Below are 17287 nucleotides of genomic sequence, written 5' to 3'. Positions count from 1 at the left end.
ACACATCTCTTATAACACAAGCTAGCGACAAGTCACAACCAATAAGAAGTTTGCTATAGAAGCAAGCTTTTTAAAAGACAAATTGTCTAGCACTTCAAAGCTAAAATCCACCTAAATTGTAAAAAGGAAGGATACAAAAACAAAAGTTTGCGTGCAAAGAAGATTATAACACCTAATTATTCACCTGTAGAGCGATCTGGGTTGCATTTTCAGCTGCGAAGAGTATCACTCCTGCACAGTCCTGAAAGGTAATGATAATGTCAACCCATTACAAATTCAAGAAATCATCCAATAGAAAAAGATTACTAGTATAAGTAATTTTCTCTTCTTACGATCAGTTAGTAAAATGCATATGTTGCTGCACTATTGTTCTATTTACTCAAACATGATTATCTTCATTATGGAAATCAGTTAGTAAAATGCAAATGTTGCTGCACTATTGTTCTATTTACTCAAACATGATTATCTTCATTATGGAAGTTCATTTAAAAGATAAGAAAATGAAGTTCCATCAATAACATTTTCTCCAATATTGTTAATAACCTCAACAGTTTAGCAGACAAGAAAACATGAGTTCAAGAGATATTATAAATTCAAATAAAAAAATTCGTTCTGTGCCGAGCCAATGCAATACTTGATGCGTCATTCATGCATAACTCCATTTGTTTCCAGACCTTGGGACATGCCAGATATGTGGGTAATAGTTTTAACATAAAACATAACAAAACAATATAACATATATTCAAGGAAAAAACCCACAATTATATTTTATAGATGTCAGGGCCAAATATATTGGAAACAACTATGAAGATCAAGCGTAGTTTATTAAAATTAAACCAGATTAGAGCAATGGACGTACAAGTTATTTTAGGGTACAAAGTTACCCCCTTGGGGATATAGATGCTCCTCTCAAGAGAGGGATTACCTCTAAGCTCACAAAAATCTCAGAAATGTTGTAATGATAGTCGAAACAAATAATTCAGGTTTCATTGCTTTGCATCTTCAAATGCCTCTCCCATCATGAAGGTAACCCAACTAGCTGCCTACTCTTAGAAGGAAGGTCCATGGTTATTAAGGTTGGGGTTAGGTTGCAGCTCAATGGGGTTAACTCCTCATCATCATAAAAGCCTTGTAAAGAAGACCTAAATTCTGTCCTCGTAGAAGGGGGATTTCCATAGATCCACTTAGTGATCCCATAGATGATAGAAAATTGCGTTTCGAGTATCTTCCATGATTTTCAATGGGAGTTCACTAATAGCCGAAATTGATAAATTTGCATCGATTCCTCAATATGCATGTCAGGATCCGTTTTTTGAAGAATTATTTTCAGCACGAATATTCTTTGAGCCAACAAAGAAGAAGAAAGTTGAAGGAGGTGGTTTTGATGCTGAATTCATCTTAACACACTTCAAAACTCGAGGACAAGTTTTCTCCAACTAGGGAAGAATGATGGAGGGCAAAATTATATTTATTTTTAATTTCTATTCAATTTCTCTGTTCAGATAAGTTCACTATAATTGTATTTTATAATATTATCATTACAAATGGTGGTGACCAAAGTGGTCACACCAAACAAGCCCAAAAAGGGACAAAAAAGAAAGGCCACAAGGCAAGAGATCAAAGCAAACTAAAAGCGGAAAAGCCTTAGAGGAAGAACTAAGGAGAGCCCCTTTGGCCAAGAAGTCAGCTTCAGAATTGGCTTCTCTGAAAGCATGGCGCCAAGAGATCTAGTAGTTGCTTGACAAATACATTATCTCTTCAAAAATGTTGTCGAGGCGCCAAGGCCATAGAGAGCAGTTGGATGCCCAGAGTATGATGTTTTTGGCATCCCCTTCCACCACTATGTTGTGACTCCAAGTGTGATCAAACATCTGAAGGCCCTCCAAAAGGGCCAGGCCTCTGCAAGAGTGAAGTCCCCAAAACCAATAGGTAGTGAATAGGGTAGCAAGGTAATGCCATCACTAGAGAGAAAGCAACCCCCAATTCCTGAAGGACCAGGGTTACTGACTGAGCAACCATCGAAGTTAAGTTTCACCACTCCCGCTACGGGTGGTCTCCACCACGATGGCCTCAAAGTTAAAAGGTTTGATAAAAGCCACAAGTTGGACCAATTGCTATAGAAGTCAAAGGAGGAAGAAGAAAACTAGAAGAGAGAGTGATTGGAGGCCCAAAAGACTACTACGTTCTTGATTTTCTCCAACAACTGATTTCGACTGTTAACCTTGCACCACAAAAAATTATGTGAGTTCTCTTAGTCCACAGCACCCAAATGGTAGCTGAGAGAGCAACTTTCCAAAGAAAGCCTGCATGCCTTAGGCCAAGGGGTAGAGAGACACGCTTGAAACAAATGAGGAATGTCGTATGGGGTTACCCATACCTAGTCGAATAAGCTCAAGGTAGACCTCCAAATTGCTGGGGAGAAGACACAGTGGAGGAGGAGTTGCGACTTCTCTTCCATCAACACAGTTTGCATCTGTTTGGGAGTTGCACTCCTCTTCTTTGGAGCTCGTCCACAGTGAACAATCTCTCATGCAAGGCAATCCAACAGAATACCTGTACTCTAGCAAGAATAAAAGGGTTCCAGGCCTTGGAGGCAACGGCCTGAAGAGGGCCCGAGGAGTTGGGAGGGGCAGATAAGGTGTCAAAAAAGGAAGCCACTGAGAAATTACCTGAGGCCGAGGGTGTCCAAACAATCCTGTCCTCCCAGAGGATGGAAGGAAAACCAAGTATAAGCATTCTGCCAAAGAAGTAAGGGCTTGGAGCTCGTGGTCTAAGATGGGTCTCTTGAACAAAGGCCTCCAAGTTCTGAGGGCTCCCGAGAGACTAAAGTTCTCGACTAGAGGACTGACCATCTTGGGCTAGATGGAAAAGAGTGGGAAACTGATCCCTAAGGGGGTATGGCCTATCAAGGTATCAAGAGGATTATTCATGAGTATTGTTCATAGGGGTAAAACTATCATTACAAAATTTAAGTTATGATATGTAGGTCATTTTAATCATTGTATGGACATATAATGCCTTTGAACATTGAATTATAATATATAAATGGTATGTGGGGCCTCTCCTAATACGGTAACCTCTTTTGATAAAGAGGTCAAGTACGTCCTAGCGGACCACACGAGTAGCAGCAGAGGTGTAACCAAGCACAAAAAGACTTAGTGAAAGAGGGACAATTCCACATGATTTTTAGGAATTGAAAGAGAGAAAAGCTTAGGATTTGAAACACTAGCTTGGGGTATGAAGAAGGAACCCTAGGTTTCTTCGAATTATGCTTGTGTTTGGCTTTGTTTCTTGCTAATTTTATTGTTTCCTTCAATTTTCAAGGGTCCCCCACCTTTGGATTCTATCACTTGTGAGTAGCCTCTCTTTGTATGCTGACCAAGTGAATCAAGAGGCCTAGGGTGGATTGGGCTTCTGCATATATCTTTTAAGACCTAATTTCCATTTTCATGCTCTTTGATCAACTAAGAGACACTCTTGAGAGAGAATTATCCACCTTGAGAGGGAATCTAACTGATTCCTTCAAGCCCATCATTGCGTGATACTCTATGAGAGTGATCTTTGATGATGGATGACGTGCAATGAATGCCCCTACAAGCACATGAAATTCACCAAGTCTTGTTGAACTTTTCAAGTCACATACATCTTATCTTAGCAATGCATGATACTGACCCAATTAAAGATGACTTGGGGCAAACCCAAGTCCTCTGTCCAAGTTTAAAAATTTGCCTTGACACCAAACCAAAATTCAACTAAATTTCTGCAGACATAAAGCTTTTTAAAGGAGAGTAATAAAATCCTCATTGTTTCTTATGATAGCAAATAAAGTTTCTCTATCATGAAAGGAATTTTGTCCACTTCTGTAACACATATAATAATTATTGTGATTAACCGAACATGTGAAAAGTGGATGCTTAAAGAAAACTTATCAGCCTTGGTTAATTTCAAATATGTGGTTCCACTTTTGTTCAAATATGAAATTTGGACTCACAAGATTTAAAGATTTCGGTTTCTAATGTGCCAAGAAAATTTCACCAAGGCTTTGATAACACGTTCTTTGCATTCGAGTGTATGATTTAGTTGTCATATGAAATGAGCATGAGGGGCTTCGATACAAGTCACTATTGAAGCAGAACGACCAATGTTAGTAAAGGAATGCACACTACTATATTGTCCATATCTAAGTTACCGAGATGTGGCAATATGGGTGGCAATATGCATGGCAATAACGCAATCCCACGCTCTCAAGTGGGACCATGGTCCATCTGCAATCCCATGTCAAGGAAACTTGATCCCCAACCAATAGGAGTCAAAACGTCAGCAGACCCATATTGTTTATAGTTTTAAAGGAAAAGAAGAAACACTTGCAAAATCCATTAAAAAAAGATAGCAATAGTTACATATTTACAGGGAAAAAAACCAACAATTGCATATTGATAAAAAAGACAAGAATAATTGTTCTATCCATGTTCAATAAATTTTACAATTCATAAATTTTAAAGTAAACGAAATTCTTAACTCCACATCAATCACAAAAAAAAAAAGTTTTAAATCTAATGCTCTCAAATTCAAATTTAATGTAGGGCATGGTGGGTACAGCATTTGTCAAAAATGATTGTGGTATTATGATCCATTATCTTTTAGAATGTATATAAAAGAGAGAATGATTTCTTTATCAATTTTCTTTATCTCTTTCTCTCTATATGTCTATATATCTTTGCTCGATCTATCTCATGTTTAAATATTCCTTTTTTTTCTTCAATTGAAATGAATGGGAATATGTGAAGAAAAAGACAAGACTTGTACATGATTTCACCGAAATCATATATTTCTTTATTTATATGAGAAGATAAGCAAATAAATGTGAATTACATGATTTCACCAAAATCATATCTTTCTTTATTTATGTGAGAAGATAAGCAAATAAATGAGAATTATTCCGCTCAAATTTCATTTAGATTTATTTTTAAGTATAATTAACAATATTTCAAATATACCAATTTTGCATCTAAGTATTTTTCAAACTGTGATTACTCTTTTTTTTTTTTATATTTCTCTATTTGTACAGCCACCTTATGGTACTCCCAAACTAGGTAACTCCTAGCACACTTTCTTCCTCCTATAACTACTATGGTCCTCATATATAATTATTGCCAAGCACCTGAAAGGGAAAAAAGGAACTTAGGACTATGGAACACCATGGAGTTGACATTCATAAAAAGCTGTGAACAACTATAATAGTGACCAAGAAACTACCCTAAACTTTCAAATCACAAGAAAGAAGACCGTAATGCTCATTGAGGAAATATTTTCCATTTGGAAGTTAATTGCATCCTATACTACATAAATAGCCCACTATTCGTTCATATTTGATTTCCCCCGCATGCCTCAAACAGAAACTAAAGTCAGAAGGAAGTTATAAAGGCCCCCCACATGATCCCAATGGGATATGGAAGTAACATACTAAACCAACTAATCTACAAAACATCTGGCTTCCTAATTGCAGTCCACATTCTGTAGTCCATAAACCACCCAAAAGATAGTGAACACTTGCTTGTTGCACCACACTTCAATAGTGCAACTGCAGCCATGTTGCTCTGGATATGAGCTGACACCGCAAGTTGCAACCATAGTTACCAAGATTGGGAGTGAGATCAGAAGCCGAATCGGGATCGGACCGTGGGATTGAGAAATGCATGAACATCTGTGGGGTGGTGATCGAGATCCGTACAGCATGGTTTAAAAGAATCGTGATCCCAATATTAAAGGAGTCCGACCCAAACTTTCTAGGATCGAATGATAAAGTATATTGGATCAAGGTCTGTATAGTTTAGAATCGAGGCTCCCCACAAGCACCCAATGAGGGCACTCTAGCTCGAGAACAAAGTCAGCTAAATGACATGATTAATACTCTTTCTGAATTCAAAAACCAAAGAATCATTAAGTACAAATAATCCCGTTTTTTTTAATTTTTTGTTATCGTTGGAATATGTTTCATAATTGAGAGGTGAAATTGAAAATCCAAAATGAGGATCCAAATTACAGTCCTCTTGTATGAAAGAAGGTCGAGTGTTTGATGAAATGTGTTGCCCTTGTTTTCCCTTGTTTTGGTCCTTTCACTTACATGTGATTGGGCATGCAACTGGCCAAATTCCCTTTAGATTCAGAGGAAAAAAAGGGTCTAAAGGCAAAGAAAAGGTCAACCTGCAAAGGTCTCTATAATGGTGGACATGGTCAACCAGAGAGGATTTATGGCAAAAGATAAATTGCATAAACCTTATAGAGCTTCCAGTAAGTGAAATAAAAAGGTTTCAGGGGACAAAATGGCGAAGCTTTAGCTTTGCAACTGCTCTCCTTCATCTACAGGTTCCATACCTAATATGGCAGCAGCTTGTAAGTTATGCTATTTATTTTCGTGAATTACAAGTTCAAAGTTCAGAGTTCAACTTTCAAACCCTGGCTGCCGTTGTGGGCATTGGGACTGTTTCTCAACTAGTTGAGCTCAAATAAAAAACCAACTCAGATTTTAGAATTTTTAGGACCACAACACTACCAAAGAAGTTGCAAAGCATTGCCAACCAATTGCTAAGAGTTTGTGCTTTCAATGTTAATGAAGAAAATAACTGCATTGAATCTATTCCCATGATTGAGAACATAGGACTCATCCATCATTTCCTACTTCTTCCTCATCTTATTCTGGTGCTAATTTCCTCATTTGCAAGCCTCGAAGTTGTTTGTGTAAACAAACCAGCTCATAATGCTGCAAGTAATATACATAAAATAAGACTTAGTTGGTCATACTTCAGAAACTCCATTCGCAGTTGATGATTATCAAAAAATGCATCAGTATCATAACTATCACATAAAAGAGAAACTATAGGAATTTGAGACTAACAATTCAGAAAAGAACGGAATCAATAGAACAGAACAACTAATGAGGTCATAAAAGATTGTAATAACATTACACACTACCCAGTCACAGTTATGAATGCCAAACCAGAAATATATAGACAATACCATGCAATATGCACAAAGAAAGGTATCTTGAAGAAGTAGGAAACAAAAAAGAAATAGATTACGATGAAATACCTTTCGGTCAATTCTCCCTGAATCACAATCCCTTGCAATTGAATAAACAAATGATCTGCAAACAAGATATTTGGTAACCTCTAAAAGGAAACTTTCTTTATGAACCTCAAGGAAACCATGTCCAGGATAATCTCAATGTTTTGCAAAAAATTACCTTGATGACTGCAAGGATGTATACATGTCAGCCAACTTTCCCTGTATTTCAACAATAAACAGTAATAGTAAGTCAAAGAGAGCAGAACTCCAGGCAGGTGGGCTTCATATATTTGACAGCATGCTTATCCTTAAAAGTTAAGCCCAATGGATTAAAAGTGAATTCCATAAAATCGAATGCCAGTGGCAAACCTGTATAAACTGAAATTCACCAATAGGCTTGCCAAACTGCTCCCGTTGACGAACATACGGGATAACAATGTCAAGGCAAGCTTGCATGATACCAAGAGGGCCACCAGCTAGAACAAGCCTCTCTAAATCTAGACCTGACATCATGACATAAACACCTACAAAAAAACAATGTCACCATGAACAATGATATGGATCACTCTACCATAAAGTCCTACAGAAAAAACAATGTCACCATGAACAATGATATGGATCACTCTACAAAAACTTAAAAGCTAAACTTTTTAATGGCTATACCACTTACAGCTAGAACATGAAGTACAACAATGGACAAGAAACAGCTAACCAAGAAAAAGAAAAGGAAACCTCTACCATTTTTTCACTAGAAGTGTCAAGAATCAGGATCAAGAGATCCATGACACAAGATTATCAGCAAACGAAATATTAAAGAACTTACAAATTACGAAACCTTAGTCACATGATCTTCTGGCAAATATAGATAATCACGTACAAGTTTAATTTATTCGATAGTATGTTAGGTTTAGTGATTTCTGATGGTTGTTTTGATAAAAGAACCATTAGAGTTTTATATCACATTTACAAGTATCAAAGAATAATCAGTATCAGGAACAGTGTCATATCATGCTCACAAGAGCATACAAAAGGCTTGTTTTGATGACAATTGATATTATCAGAAGTAGGCTACCTCATCTCAAATTCTTATATTCTATATAACATTATCTTCTTAGTAGCTTGGTACATCTTATTGGGGTTATGTGGACATTTAAAGGACTTATGAGAGTATGTAAAACTATAACTATAATGATGTGATAACTCCAGTAGGAGTAGAATCCAGAGGGACCAAAGGATTATGGTTTGAAGGGACCAGAGGAGGTGGTTTTGATGTTGTGACACACCGGGGTTTCGACGAGCTAGGCCCGGGTTGATGTCTAAAACCTGTAGCCTTAGGCATAAGGCACAACCGATGGGGTTTCATGGTGGGGCCATCCCTTGATGAGGTCTGAGAGATGCCTGGGGTAGTTGGCCAGGGGACTGTTGAACCTTGCGTGCGGTGGTTGGTCGGAGAGCACAAGGGCCAAAATCCTCATCATTTCCGTCGCACAACATGTACACTGGATAGCTGTCCTCAAGGAGGAAGCTATAATTAGGGCTGTCAATAATTGAGGCCGGGCCTCAAGCTTCCAACTATTTTCGGGCCTAACCCAAGCTCGATCGGGGCTAAGAAAAAGAACGCTTTTATCCAGCCGAGCTTTTAACGAGTCAATCTAAAATGACCTGAAATCCTTCTTGCCCCTCCACCACTCACCCCTGGCTCGAAAGCCCTACCCCACTCCTCTCTCTCTCTCTCTCTCTCTCTCTCTCTCTCTCTCTCCCATCCACCATCTCTCTCCCTTCTCATTCTCCCACCCTCTCTTTCCCTTTGTCCTCACTCCACCTTTGCCTCTCAATGCTTTGAAAGAGAGGAAACATAAGGCCTCTTTTGGGGCCTTTAGTTGCTGCCTCTCATTGTCGTTGCTCGCTGAAAAGAAGAAAAGGAGGGTTCTTGGATGCCTACTACGGGTGGGAAGAGAGAGAGAGAGAGATGTGGTGGAGGAGAAGGTAAGCAAGATCGCTTGTTTGGTGGAGAGAGAAATGTACAAGCTGGTTGTAGATGGAGAGAGACCAAGGATAGAGCAGACAGAGGTGCAGTGATAGAGAGCGCGATATGCGTAGGCTGGGTGTTAAGGGAAACCACAGGAGAGTAGAGTGATATGCAGCGGTGGGTAGAATAGAAAGAGATGTAGTGGTGAGAAATGTGTTGGGTGGGGAGAGAGAGAAGCAGCGGGTGGGTAAGTGGGAGAAAGAGAAAGGGACTGCATGTGAGGAGGAGAGAGATACGCGTCACTTGATGAGAAGCGGTGGGTGGGTAAATGGGAGAAAGAGAAAGGGAAACTGCATGTGAGGGGGAGAGAGATACGCATCGCTTGATGAGAAGCGGGTGAGAAAACATTGCAAGAAATGTGTTCCCTCTTCTTTTGCTTTTTTCCTTTTTAAAAAAGAAAATAAAAACATTGATCATTTCACCCAGATGATTTTTACCCCGTTATAGGTGACTTGGCATCCCCAACTGTCCTCAAGATTTGGATGCAAATCTAGGGGTGGCAATAGGTCAATTTAGACCTGAACCCGAAGGAGTATTCTGGAACCCAAACCTGACCAGATCTGAAGTCACGGACCAGACCCAAAAATTAAAATATCTTTGTATTTAAATATATTTCATAAATTAGGAGGCGAAAACATAATGTGGGACCTGCACCCGACCAAACCCAAGTGGACCCGGACTCGGACCCAAATAGTGTTCGAGTCCAAGATTTGGACACAAACTCGATAAGCTGGAGTCCTGCAAAACCTTCAATTGCTTGAAGAAAACCCTAAAAGCTTGCCCCAATTGCTTCAATCTCAATGCATAGGGGGGTTCAATTGAATGTCATAGAAAATTGGATTTCTAAAGAGAGAGTGAATGGATATTTAGAGAGAGAAAGAGAGACGAGACGATGGGTGAGAAAACACGTTTTGAGGGAGTGTGGATTTTTAGAGAGAGAGGATGTGATCAGGATGGGGAATGAGGCGGTGAGTTGCCACATCCACTCAACCCTCTTCCCAATATTTTTTATTTCCAATGCCTTTTAAGGGATTTTAAATTTTTTAAAAAAATATTTTAGCGCGCGCGCACACACACACACACACACACATATATACATATATATATATATATATATATATATATTTATTTATTTATTTCTTTTGGCTTCCTACAAACAAGAAAAATTTTAACAGAGACAAAAAAAAAAGAAAAAGAAAGCTTCTCATTGGGTTGGCCCAGGCCCAGCCCAATAGATTCTTTTGGGCCGGGTTCCTCATCTATAAATATTAGGCCGGGCCTTACCGAGCTGGTTCAAATGGTTTTTTGGGCTTTTCCAAGCCTTGGGCTGGCCCGACCCCCCAGGCCGATGGCAATCCTATGTGGATTTTTAGAGAGAGAGGAGGCGATGAGGATGGGGAATGAGGCGGTGAGTAGCCACATCCACTCAACCCTCTTCCCAATATTTTTTATTTCTAATGCCTTTTTAAGGAATTTTAAATTTTTTGAAAACATATTTTAGCATATATATATGTGTGTGTGTGTGTATGTGTGTGTATATATATATTTATTTATTTATTTATTTCTTTATTTATTTATTTATTTATTTATTTATTTTGGCTTCCTACAAACAAGAAAATTTGTAGAGAGACACATAAAAAAAAAAGTAAAAGAAAGCTTCTCATTGGGTTGGCCCAGGCCCCGCCCAATAGATTCTTTTGGGCCGGGCTCCTCACCTATAAATATCAGGATGGGCCTTACTGAGCTGGTTCAAATGGTTTTTCGGGCTTTTCCAGGCCTTGGGCCGGCCAGCCCGATGGCAATCCTACCTGTAATCCATAGTTTGGATCGTGTTCCCTTCATTTATTAGTTGGCTTTGATGGGTGAGATATGAACCACTGCAATGGGCTGTTGGTCATGCATTCTGTTGGGTCAAATTAAGAAGATGACAGTGGGATACGGTTTTGATGAAGGGCAAAATTATACTCTTTTTTTAATTTCTATTCAATTTTAAAGGTTGTATATTTTGATTTTAGTTTTAGGATTTATTTTTAGGATTTTTAAGTTTTTTTTAGATTCTAGGGTTCCTTATATTTTCTTTATTTACTATTCGTGGTATTGTTCATAATTACTGTTTACACATAATGATCACACATTACTATTCAAAGGGATATGTTTCAAATTTTCGAATTTTAGTATTGTTTTAGGGATATTTTAGAGTTGTATATGCTACATGGATCTCAAGTTAAATTACGGTTTCATGGGCTTATAAAAGGTTGGATGTATTTTTCGAGGCCTTATGAGAATAAATTTTATTTTATGAAAGAAAATTCTCCTCTTAGTTTGATCTTCGGCTTTGTTCTTTCTCCATTAATGCTGATTTACTTGTTTAAGATTCAAGAAAAGGGTGGATTTAACTTCACACTTGTCCTTCCTGCATCAAGTCGTATCAGAGCATGGTTTGAGGACTGCTGGAAATAATGATGGCTTGTCATGGAGATCTTAGCCATAGGGATGCTGATCTAATCCAACTGCACAAGGAAATCAACAACTTAATGGAGAGGATTACAAAACTATTGGTACACAAGCGAGGCGAGCAACAAGGTGCCCTAAACGAAGTGGAATTTATGGGGAGAGATCCAAATCGTGAGGGTTATTATGAAGAATGGCGTGAATCATAGTCGAATTCAGAGTTCGAGAGAAATGATGAAGCTGCCTTCAACCACCTGTTCTATGCACGCACTCCGTGTTGGGAGCCTCATGTTCATGAGAATAAGTCATGGGATTTAGTTGATCTACATGATTAGAAGGAGAACAAGCTTGATTTTGGTGTAGGTCGTATCGAAAATCAACAAAATGTAGATGGGGATCGGCCACCAATTTTTGATACATACTTAGATGACGAACAAGATCTTGTAATAGATCAAATCTATGATGATGATGATGATGAAGATTATGTGGGTGAACCGATCTTTGACTAAGAAAAAAATGAAGATCTTAAGGACTCATAATCTGCAAATTGTGGCCCTTGTTTCAGAGAGTAATGAAATAGATGTTGAGAAGGCCTCTAAAGTACAAAAAATTGGCTTCGAGGTTTCCTACTTGATTTTCAATGGGAGCTCAAGAATAACTGAATATGATAAATTTGCAGCAGTTCCCTCAATATAGATATCAAGATTTTGTTCCTTTTGGAATTGTTACCACAAATAGTATGTGAGCCAACAAAGAAGAAGGTTGAAGAATGCAATTTTGATACTGAAATCATCTTAACACATTTAAAAATTCGCGGACGAGTTTTCTTCAACCCAGGGGAATGATGGAGGGCAAAATTATAATTATTTTTAATTTCTATTCAATTTTAAAGGATATATATTTTGATTTTAGTTTTAGGGTTTATTGTTAGGATTTTAAGTTTGTTTTGAGATTCTAGGTTTTCTAATATTTTTCTATTTACTATTCATGATACTGTTCACATGTTGAAATTTTGGAATTTTAGTATAGTTTTAGGGGTATTTAGAGTCTTAAATGTTTACTTGGATCTCAAGTTAAATTAGGGTTTCTTAAGCTTCTAAAATGTTGGATGTCACATTTTGGAAGGCATATGTTATGAGAATAAATTTTATTTTATGAAAAAAAAAAGTTATTCTCTTGGCTTGATTTACAACCATGTTCTTTTTCCATTTTTGCTGATTTTACTTGTTTAAGGTTCAGAAAAATGCTGGATTTAACTTCTCACGTTTCCTTCATGCATCAAGTTTCTAGAAAAGATAGATTCCTCAGCATATTTATGTTATCCTTGACTCTTTGGATCTAATTTCCATCAAATTCATTTTAATAGTTAAACAATGTATTTTATTTAAAATTTAGAACATTCAAATGAATTTTTAAAGCCCTCTAAATATTTTATTTTGGAAAAAAATATTTTTAAATAACCAGAACTAAATTTTTTGGATTTTATTATTTCAGAGAGAAAATAAAAATACTTAATAGACTCTAAAAACTGTTTTATTGTTTTCTTAATTAACTAGAAGGTTTAGGGGCCCATTTATGACGGGTACGGTCCATCCAATGGGGGACATGGGGCCCACTTGGGGACCACATAAGTGGCACACCCCACCTCTTCTATTTCCCTCTTTAATTTGTGGAGCAAGTCTTTTAGAAATTGTAGAGATTATCCAATGATATTTTGAGATGGCCTTGATTGATTTCATAAAGGAAATTCGATTGATTGAAATCAATATAAAATATTACTTCATTTTTTATAATTAAATATTGGATGGGAATAGGTTTCATGAAACTGAGGGATAAGGTTCAAGCACATTCATTTTAGTCACAATGGCTGATTTAAAGAATGTGATTTCGTATGCGATTGGTTAAAGAGACCCGAAGTTGGGTGTATCAAGTCCTTGGGAGTAACCCTTGGCAAGTTAATTTGGTATTCTAATGGTTCCATGTTACTTGATTCAATATCATGTATTGTGTTTTGTTTGAATGTAAGATTTGTAATGATATGCAAGTGAAGATCATAGATTGTATTAGGGTTTATTTCTGTAAATTAATGTTGTATTTTGGACACTTGTAAGTGTTCTAGCCGGTATGAATAAAAGAATGAAGAAAAAAATTTAACTGTATAAAACTTGGCTAGATCAGATTGTCGTCCTTTCATTGGTACCAAAGTTGAATCCCTTGCTGCCATTTCCCTTTTGTTTTTCCTATTCTTGTTGGTTATGAATCGGGAACTTCAGAGCCAATGGTTTTGTTGTCAAGTCATGAACCTTCGGAAGAATCCACAGCATGACATACTTTTCTTTGGCAAACCATATTATTATTTTATGTTTTTTGGATCAGTATCTCTTTGAAAAATTTCAGTCGGAGATCATGTGGGGATTGAGAGTTATGGACTGATCATTGAGAGGTCCCACATAATTCAAGAACAATATACTCTGTTCTGTGGCATTTTTTATCCAATAATTAGTATTATTTCTTAGGGGAATCTGACTTTCATTCACTCATTTTAAGTCTATTTCAAAAAAAAAAAAAAAAAAAAGGTGAGAGAATCTCCATTTTCATGGAAAGAAAATATTATTTTATTGAAGAAAGGTCATCCTTAATATATGCAGCACGATCTGTTTTTTCACGTCAGTGTCACTAATTTATTCTCCTGCTGAAAATAATTCTTTAGGGACCACAACATATTGTTATATTGTGGGTATGGGTGTAGTTTCCAAACAAAACAAAAATTGAGGGAGAAACTCTCTGTGAATTGAGAGAAAATACTATTTTATTGAGGGATGCGCATTCTGTTTTTCCGCTGTCTGAACTGAATTCTACCGTCGATGTCTCCAATTCATAGACCCACTAAATGGTATGCTTTGGGGTTGGCACTGAGTTTTATTTTCTATGTTTTGTTAGTCCACTTTTAGACCAAAAAATTTGGTGAAAGAAATTCTTTGTGAGTTGAGAAAAAATATGTTTTTATCGGAGGATACTCATATTCTTTTCTGCAATAAATCCAAAAGTGAAAAACATGAAGTCACTCATTTGTACTCCAATTGAACGGAATTGTCTTAAGACTCATTCTGAGTTCTATTATTGTGCAATGAGTCTACTTTATGGCAATAAAATTTTTGAGAGAGATCATGCAAGATTGGGGAATTATGAAACTCTATGCGAAGGGTACTCAACCTGGAAATTGTAAAAAATCAAAGTAAAGAATTACATGTACTTATAAAGGGCATCTTGGCTTTTCTTTATTTTGGACAATGAAGGGACCTGTAGATAGACTTGGAACCAGTGTAAAAACCCCAAGATCAGTGGCAAAAAATAACAGACGTTACTTCTGAAGTGATGGCATAAAGAGGTTCCTCGTTATGGAGTAGGGAGAATCCAAAGGCCTGAAATTAGAAGCTTATGTGATATACGAAGATGATGACCAACGTGGTTCTCCATCACTTAGTGAGACATGATTCCAAGACCACAAAGTTCATCAGCAAGCAAAGCAAGGATCAAGGGAGGCCCGGTACCACACTATGTGGATTGGCTGATCGAAAGGTATAAAATCTATGCCATATCACATAGTTGGGTCATATAGGAAAGAGGATTCAATATCTCAAAGCCATATGAGTCTACCCTGACCTTTATATTTTTGTTTTTGGTTATATCTTAGTAGTTTTTTATTTGGAGAGCAAAGACATTACTTGGTGAGTGCTACCAGCTTGAAAGAGCGTGTTTTAAATACCCTCTATATATATGTTCCTTCTTATACTTGTCTGAGTTCAAGGCCCATGAACTAAGTATCACACACTAGAGATGGGAATGGCTTATTCGAGCATATAGCACAAAGGGAGTGATGCACCTATTTTAGTGTTATATGTCATTCCGATAATGTCCAGTGACATGGTGTGTTGCATGAGATCAGGATCTATCTTAGCTCCCTGTGTTGCCAAGGTTGTGCAAAAAGTTTTGTTTGCACGTCGGGTTTTGGTAACCATCTAGTTTTGAGTCGTACTTTATTTTAAATCATAATTAGTAGGCATTTATGACTCATTTTTAATGGCTAAGACATGACTTGGTGAAATTAAAGTGAATGTGGTAAAAATGATTTTCAAAGATTAAATACTCTTTTTTTTTAAAATTGAATTAGGTAAAGAACCTTTGGTGTTGAAAAGACTAGATCAAAAGGATATGTTCTCTGACAGATCTCATGGTCTTACAAGGTCCACCTAGTCTGTGAAAATCATACCAAGTTCTTCGAAAACTATACCAAGTCAAGAGTTTTGATAAAGGGAGAAACATTGAGTCTTTAAAATGTTTTTTATAAAATGGGAGACGTGTCGTTCATAATTGCACCAGTTTTAAGTACTTATAAGTCATGACTCATGTTTTTCATAGTGCCAAATGTGTGACCTGATAGTCAATTAATTAGAATCGTCGATTAACTAAGACCAAGAACAATAGGCAATGTCCTAGGACGCCGATCTTGAGACGCTTCCTTGACACATATTGTGTTGATAAGATCACTTGGCTTGTATGGATTTACAACGAAGAAACTTGTGTGGCTAAACTTTCGTGGTTTAAAAAAAGCGGGTTTGCATATTGCAAAACCCGAGTAAGAGTTATTCTGGTATGAGACTTGCTAAACAAGTTCATGGTTTAACCATGAATGCATTGAGGCAGTACTTGATGTACATATGTCTAGTTTAAGTGGGAGTTACTGCATGTCCCATAGTTACCTTTAGATGCTCAGATATTCAGGCATACTAGAATTCCATAATGAACCACCAAAGGGATCCAGATGGAATACTTGCTTATGCTTGTTTAAGCAGCTATGTTGTCCACCATGGAACCTGGATATGTCTAGCTGCAAAAGAAACAACATGGTTGAATAACTTCCTCCAGCTGCTGAGATACAACCCCATGTGATGGGAGTACATGAAAATCTTTTTGTGTCAACAAGTCCATGATTCGCGTTGCTAAAGGTCACAGTTATATAAGACGATCGAGGACGTATAGATGGACTATTACCATGTTCGGGCCGAGATCTGAGCAGCAAAGATAGAGGCTTTGAGTCTCCCACAGAGGCTACATTAGTGGATCCATGAGGAAAGGATTGATGGCGAAAGAGTTCCCAAAAATGTATATAGTGTAATCGGCGTGAGAGAATAAGTGAGATGGGCATGAATGAGAGTGTAATGGGGGCATGAGAGCGTGTAAGGGAAAGATTGTAACACCAAGTGAGAAATGTTGGGGTTATGTGGCCATTTAAAAGCCTCATGAGAGCATGTAAAACTATGACTATAATGATATAACAACTCCAGTGGGAGTGGCGTCTAGAGGAACCAAAGGATTATAATACGGAGGGACCAGCGGAGCCATTTTTTATGCCATAACTCACCTAGGTTTAGACGAGCTAGGCCTAGGTTGATGTCTAAAACCCGTAGCCCTGGTCATAAGGCACAACCGATAAGGGTTTCAGAATCGGGTCATCCCTTGATGAGGTCGATGAGATGCATAGGGTAGTTGGACAAGGGACTGTGTGACCCGTATGTGCGGTGGTTAGCCAGAGATGACAAGGGCGAAAATCCTCATCATTGCCATCACATGGCATGTACACTAGATAACAATCTGGGAAGCAGCTCCATTAACAAATGTCGTGTGTATGTGCCAAAGAGATGCATCCCTGCAACATTGGATTGTGTTGGAAGGTCCTATGAG

The 17287-nt window shown here is 37.6% G+C and overlaps 1 protein-coding gene across 11 annotated transcripts in view; it reads right to left on the bottom strand.

The window, feature by feature from the left end:
• The window catches only part of IVD (isovaleryl-CoA-dehydrogenase), an 88201-nt gene that overhangs the window by 6769 nt on the left and 64145 nt on the right, over positions 1-17287 (bottom strand). For 8 of the 11 annotated variants that reach the window (XM_088874377.1, XM_088874378.1, XM_088874381.1 and 5 more), the window contains 4 exons: positions 7435-7589; positions 7244-7284; positions 7090-7144; positions 185-241 (listed from right to left, as the gene is read on the bottom strand). In XM_088874377.1, the coding sequence (XP_088730503.1) occupies positions 185-241; positions 7090-7144; positions 7244-7284; positions 7435-7589 (308 nt within the window). Of the gene's footprint in view, positions 1-184; positions 242-6502; positions 6761-7089; positions 7145-7243; positions 7285-7434; positions 7590-17287 lie in introns of those variants that run through there. The other 3 variants (XM_088874379.1, XM_020663103.2, XM_088874384.1) reach the window with 1 other exon arrangement.

Source organism: Amborella trichopoda, chromosome 8 (genome assembly GCF_054954075.1).
Source record: "Amborella trichopoda isolate Santa Cruz 75 chromosome 8, AtrichopodaSantaCruz75HAP2 v2.0, whole genome shotgun sequence".
Lineage (NCBI taxonomy): Eukaryota > Viridiplantae > Streptophyta > Magnoliopsida > Amborellales > Amborellaceae > Amborella > Amborella trichopoda.
This window is presented reverse-complemented; position numbering and strand designations above follow the sequence as displayed.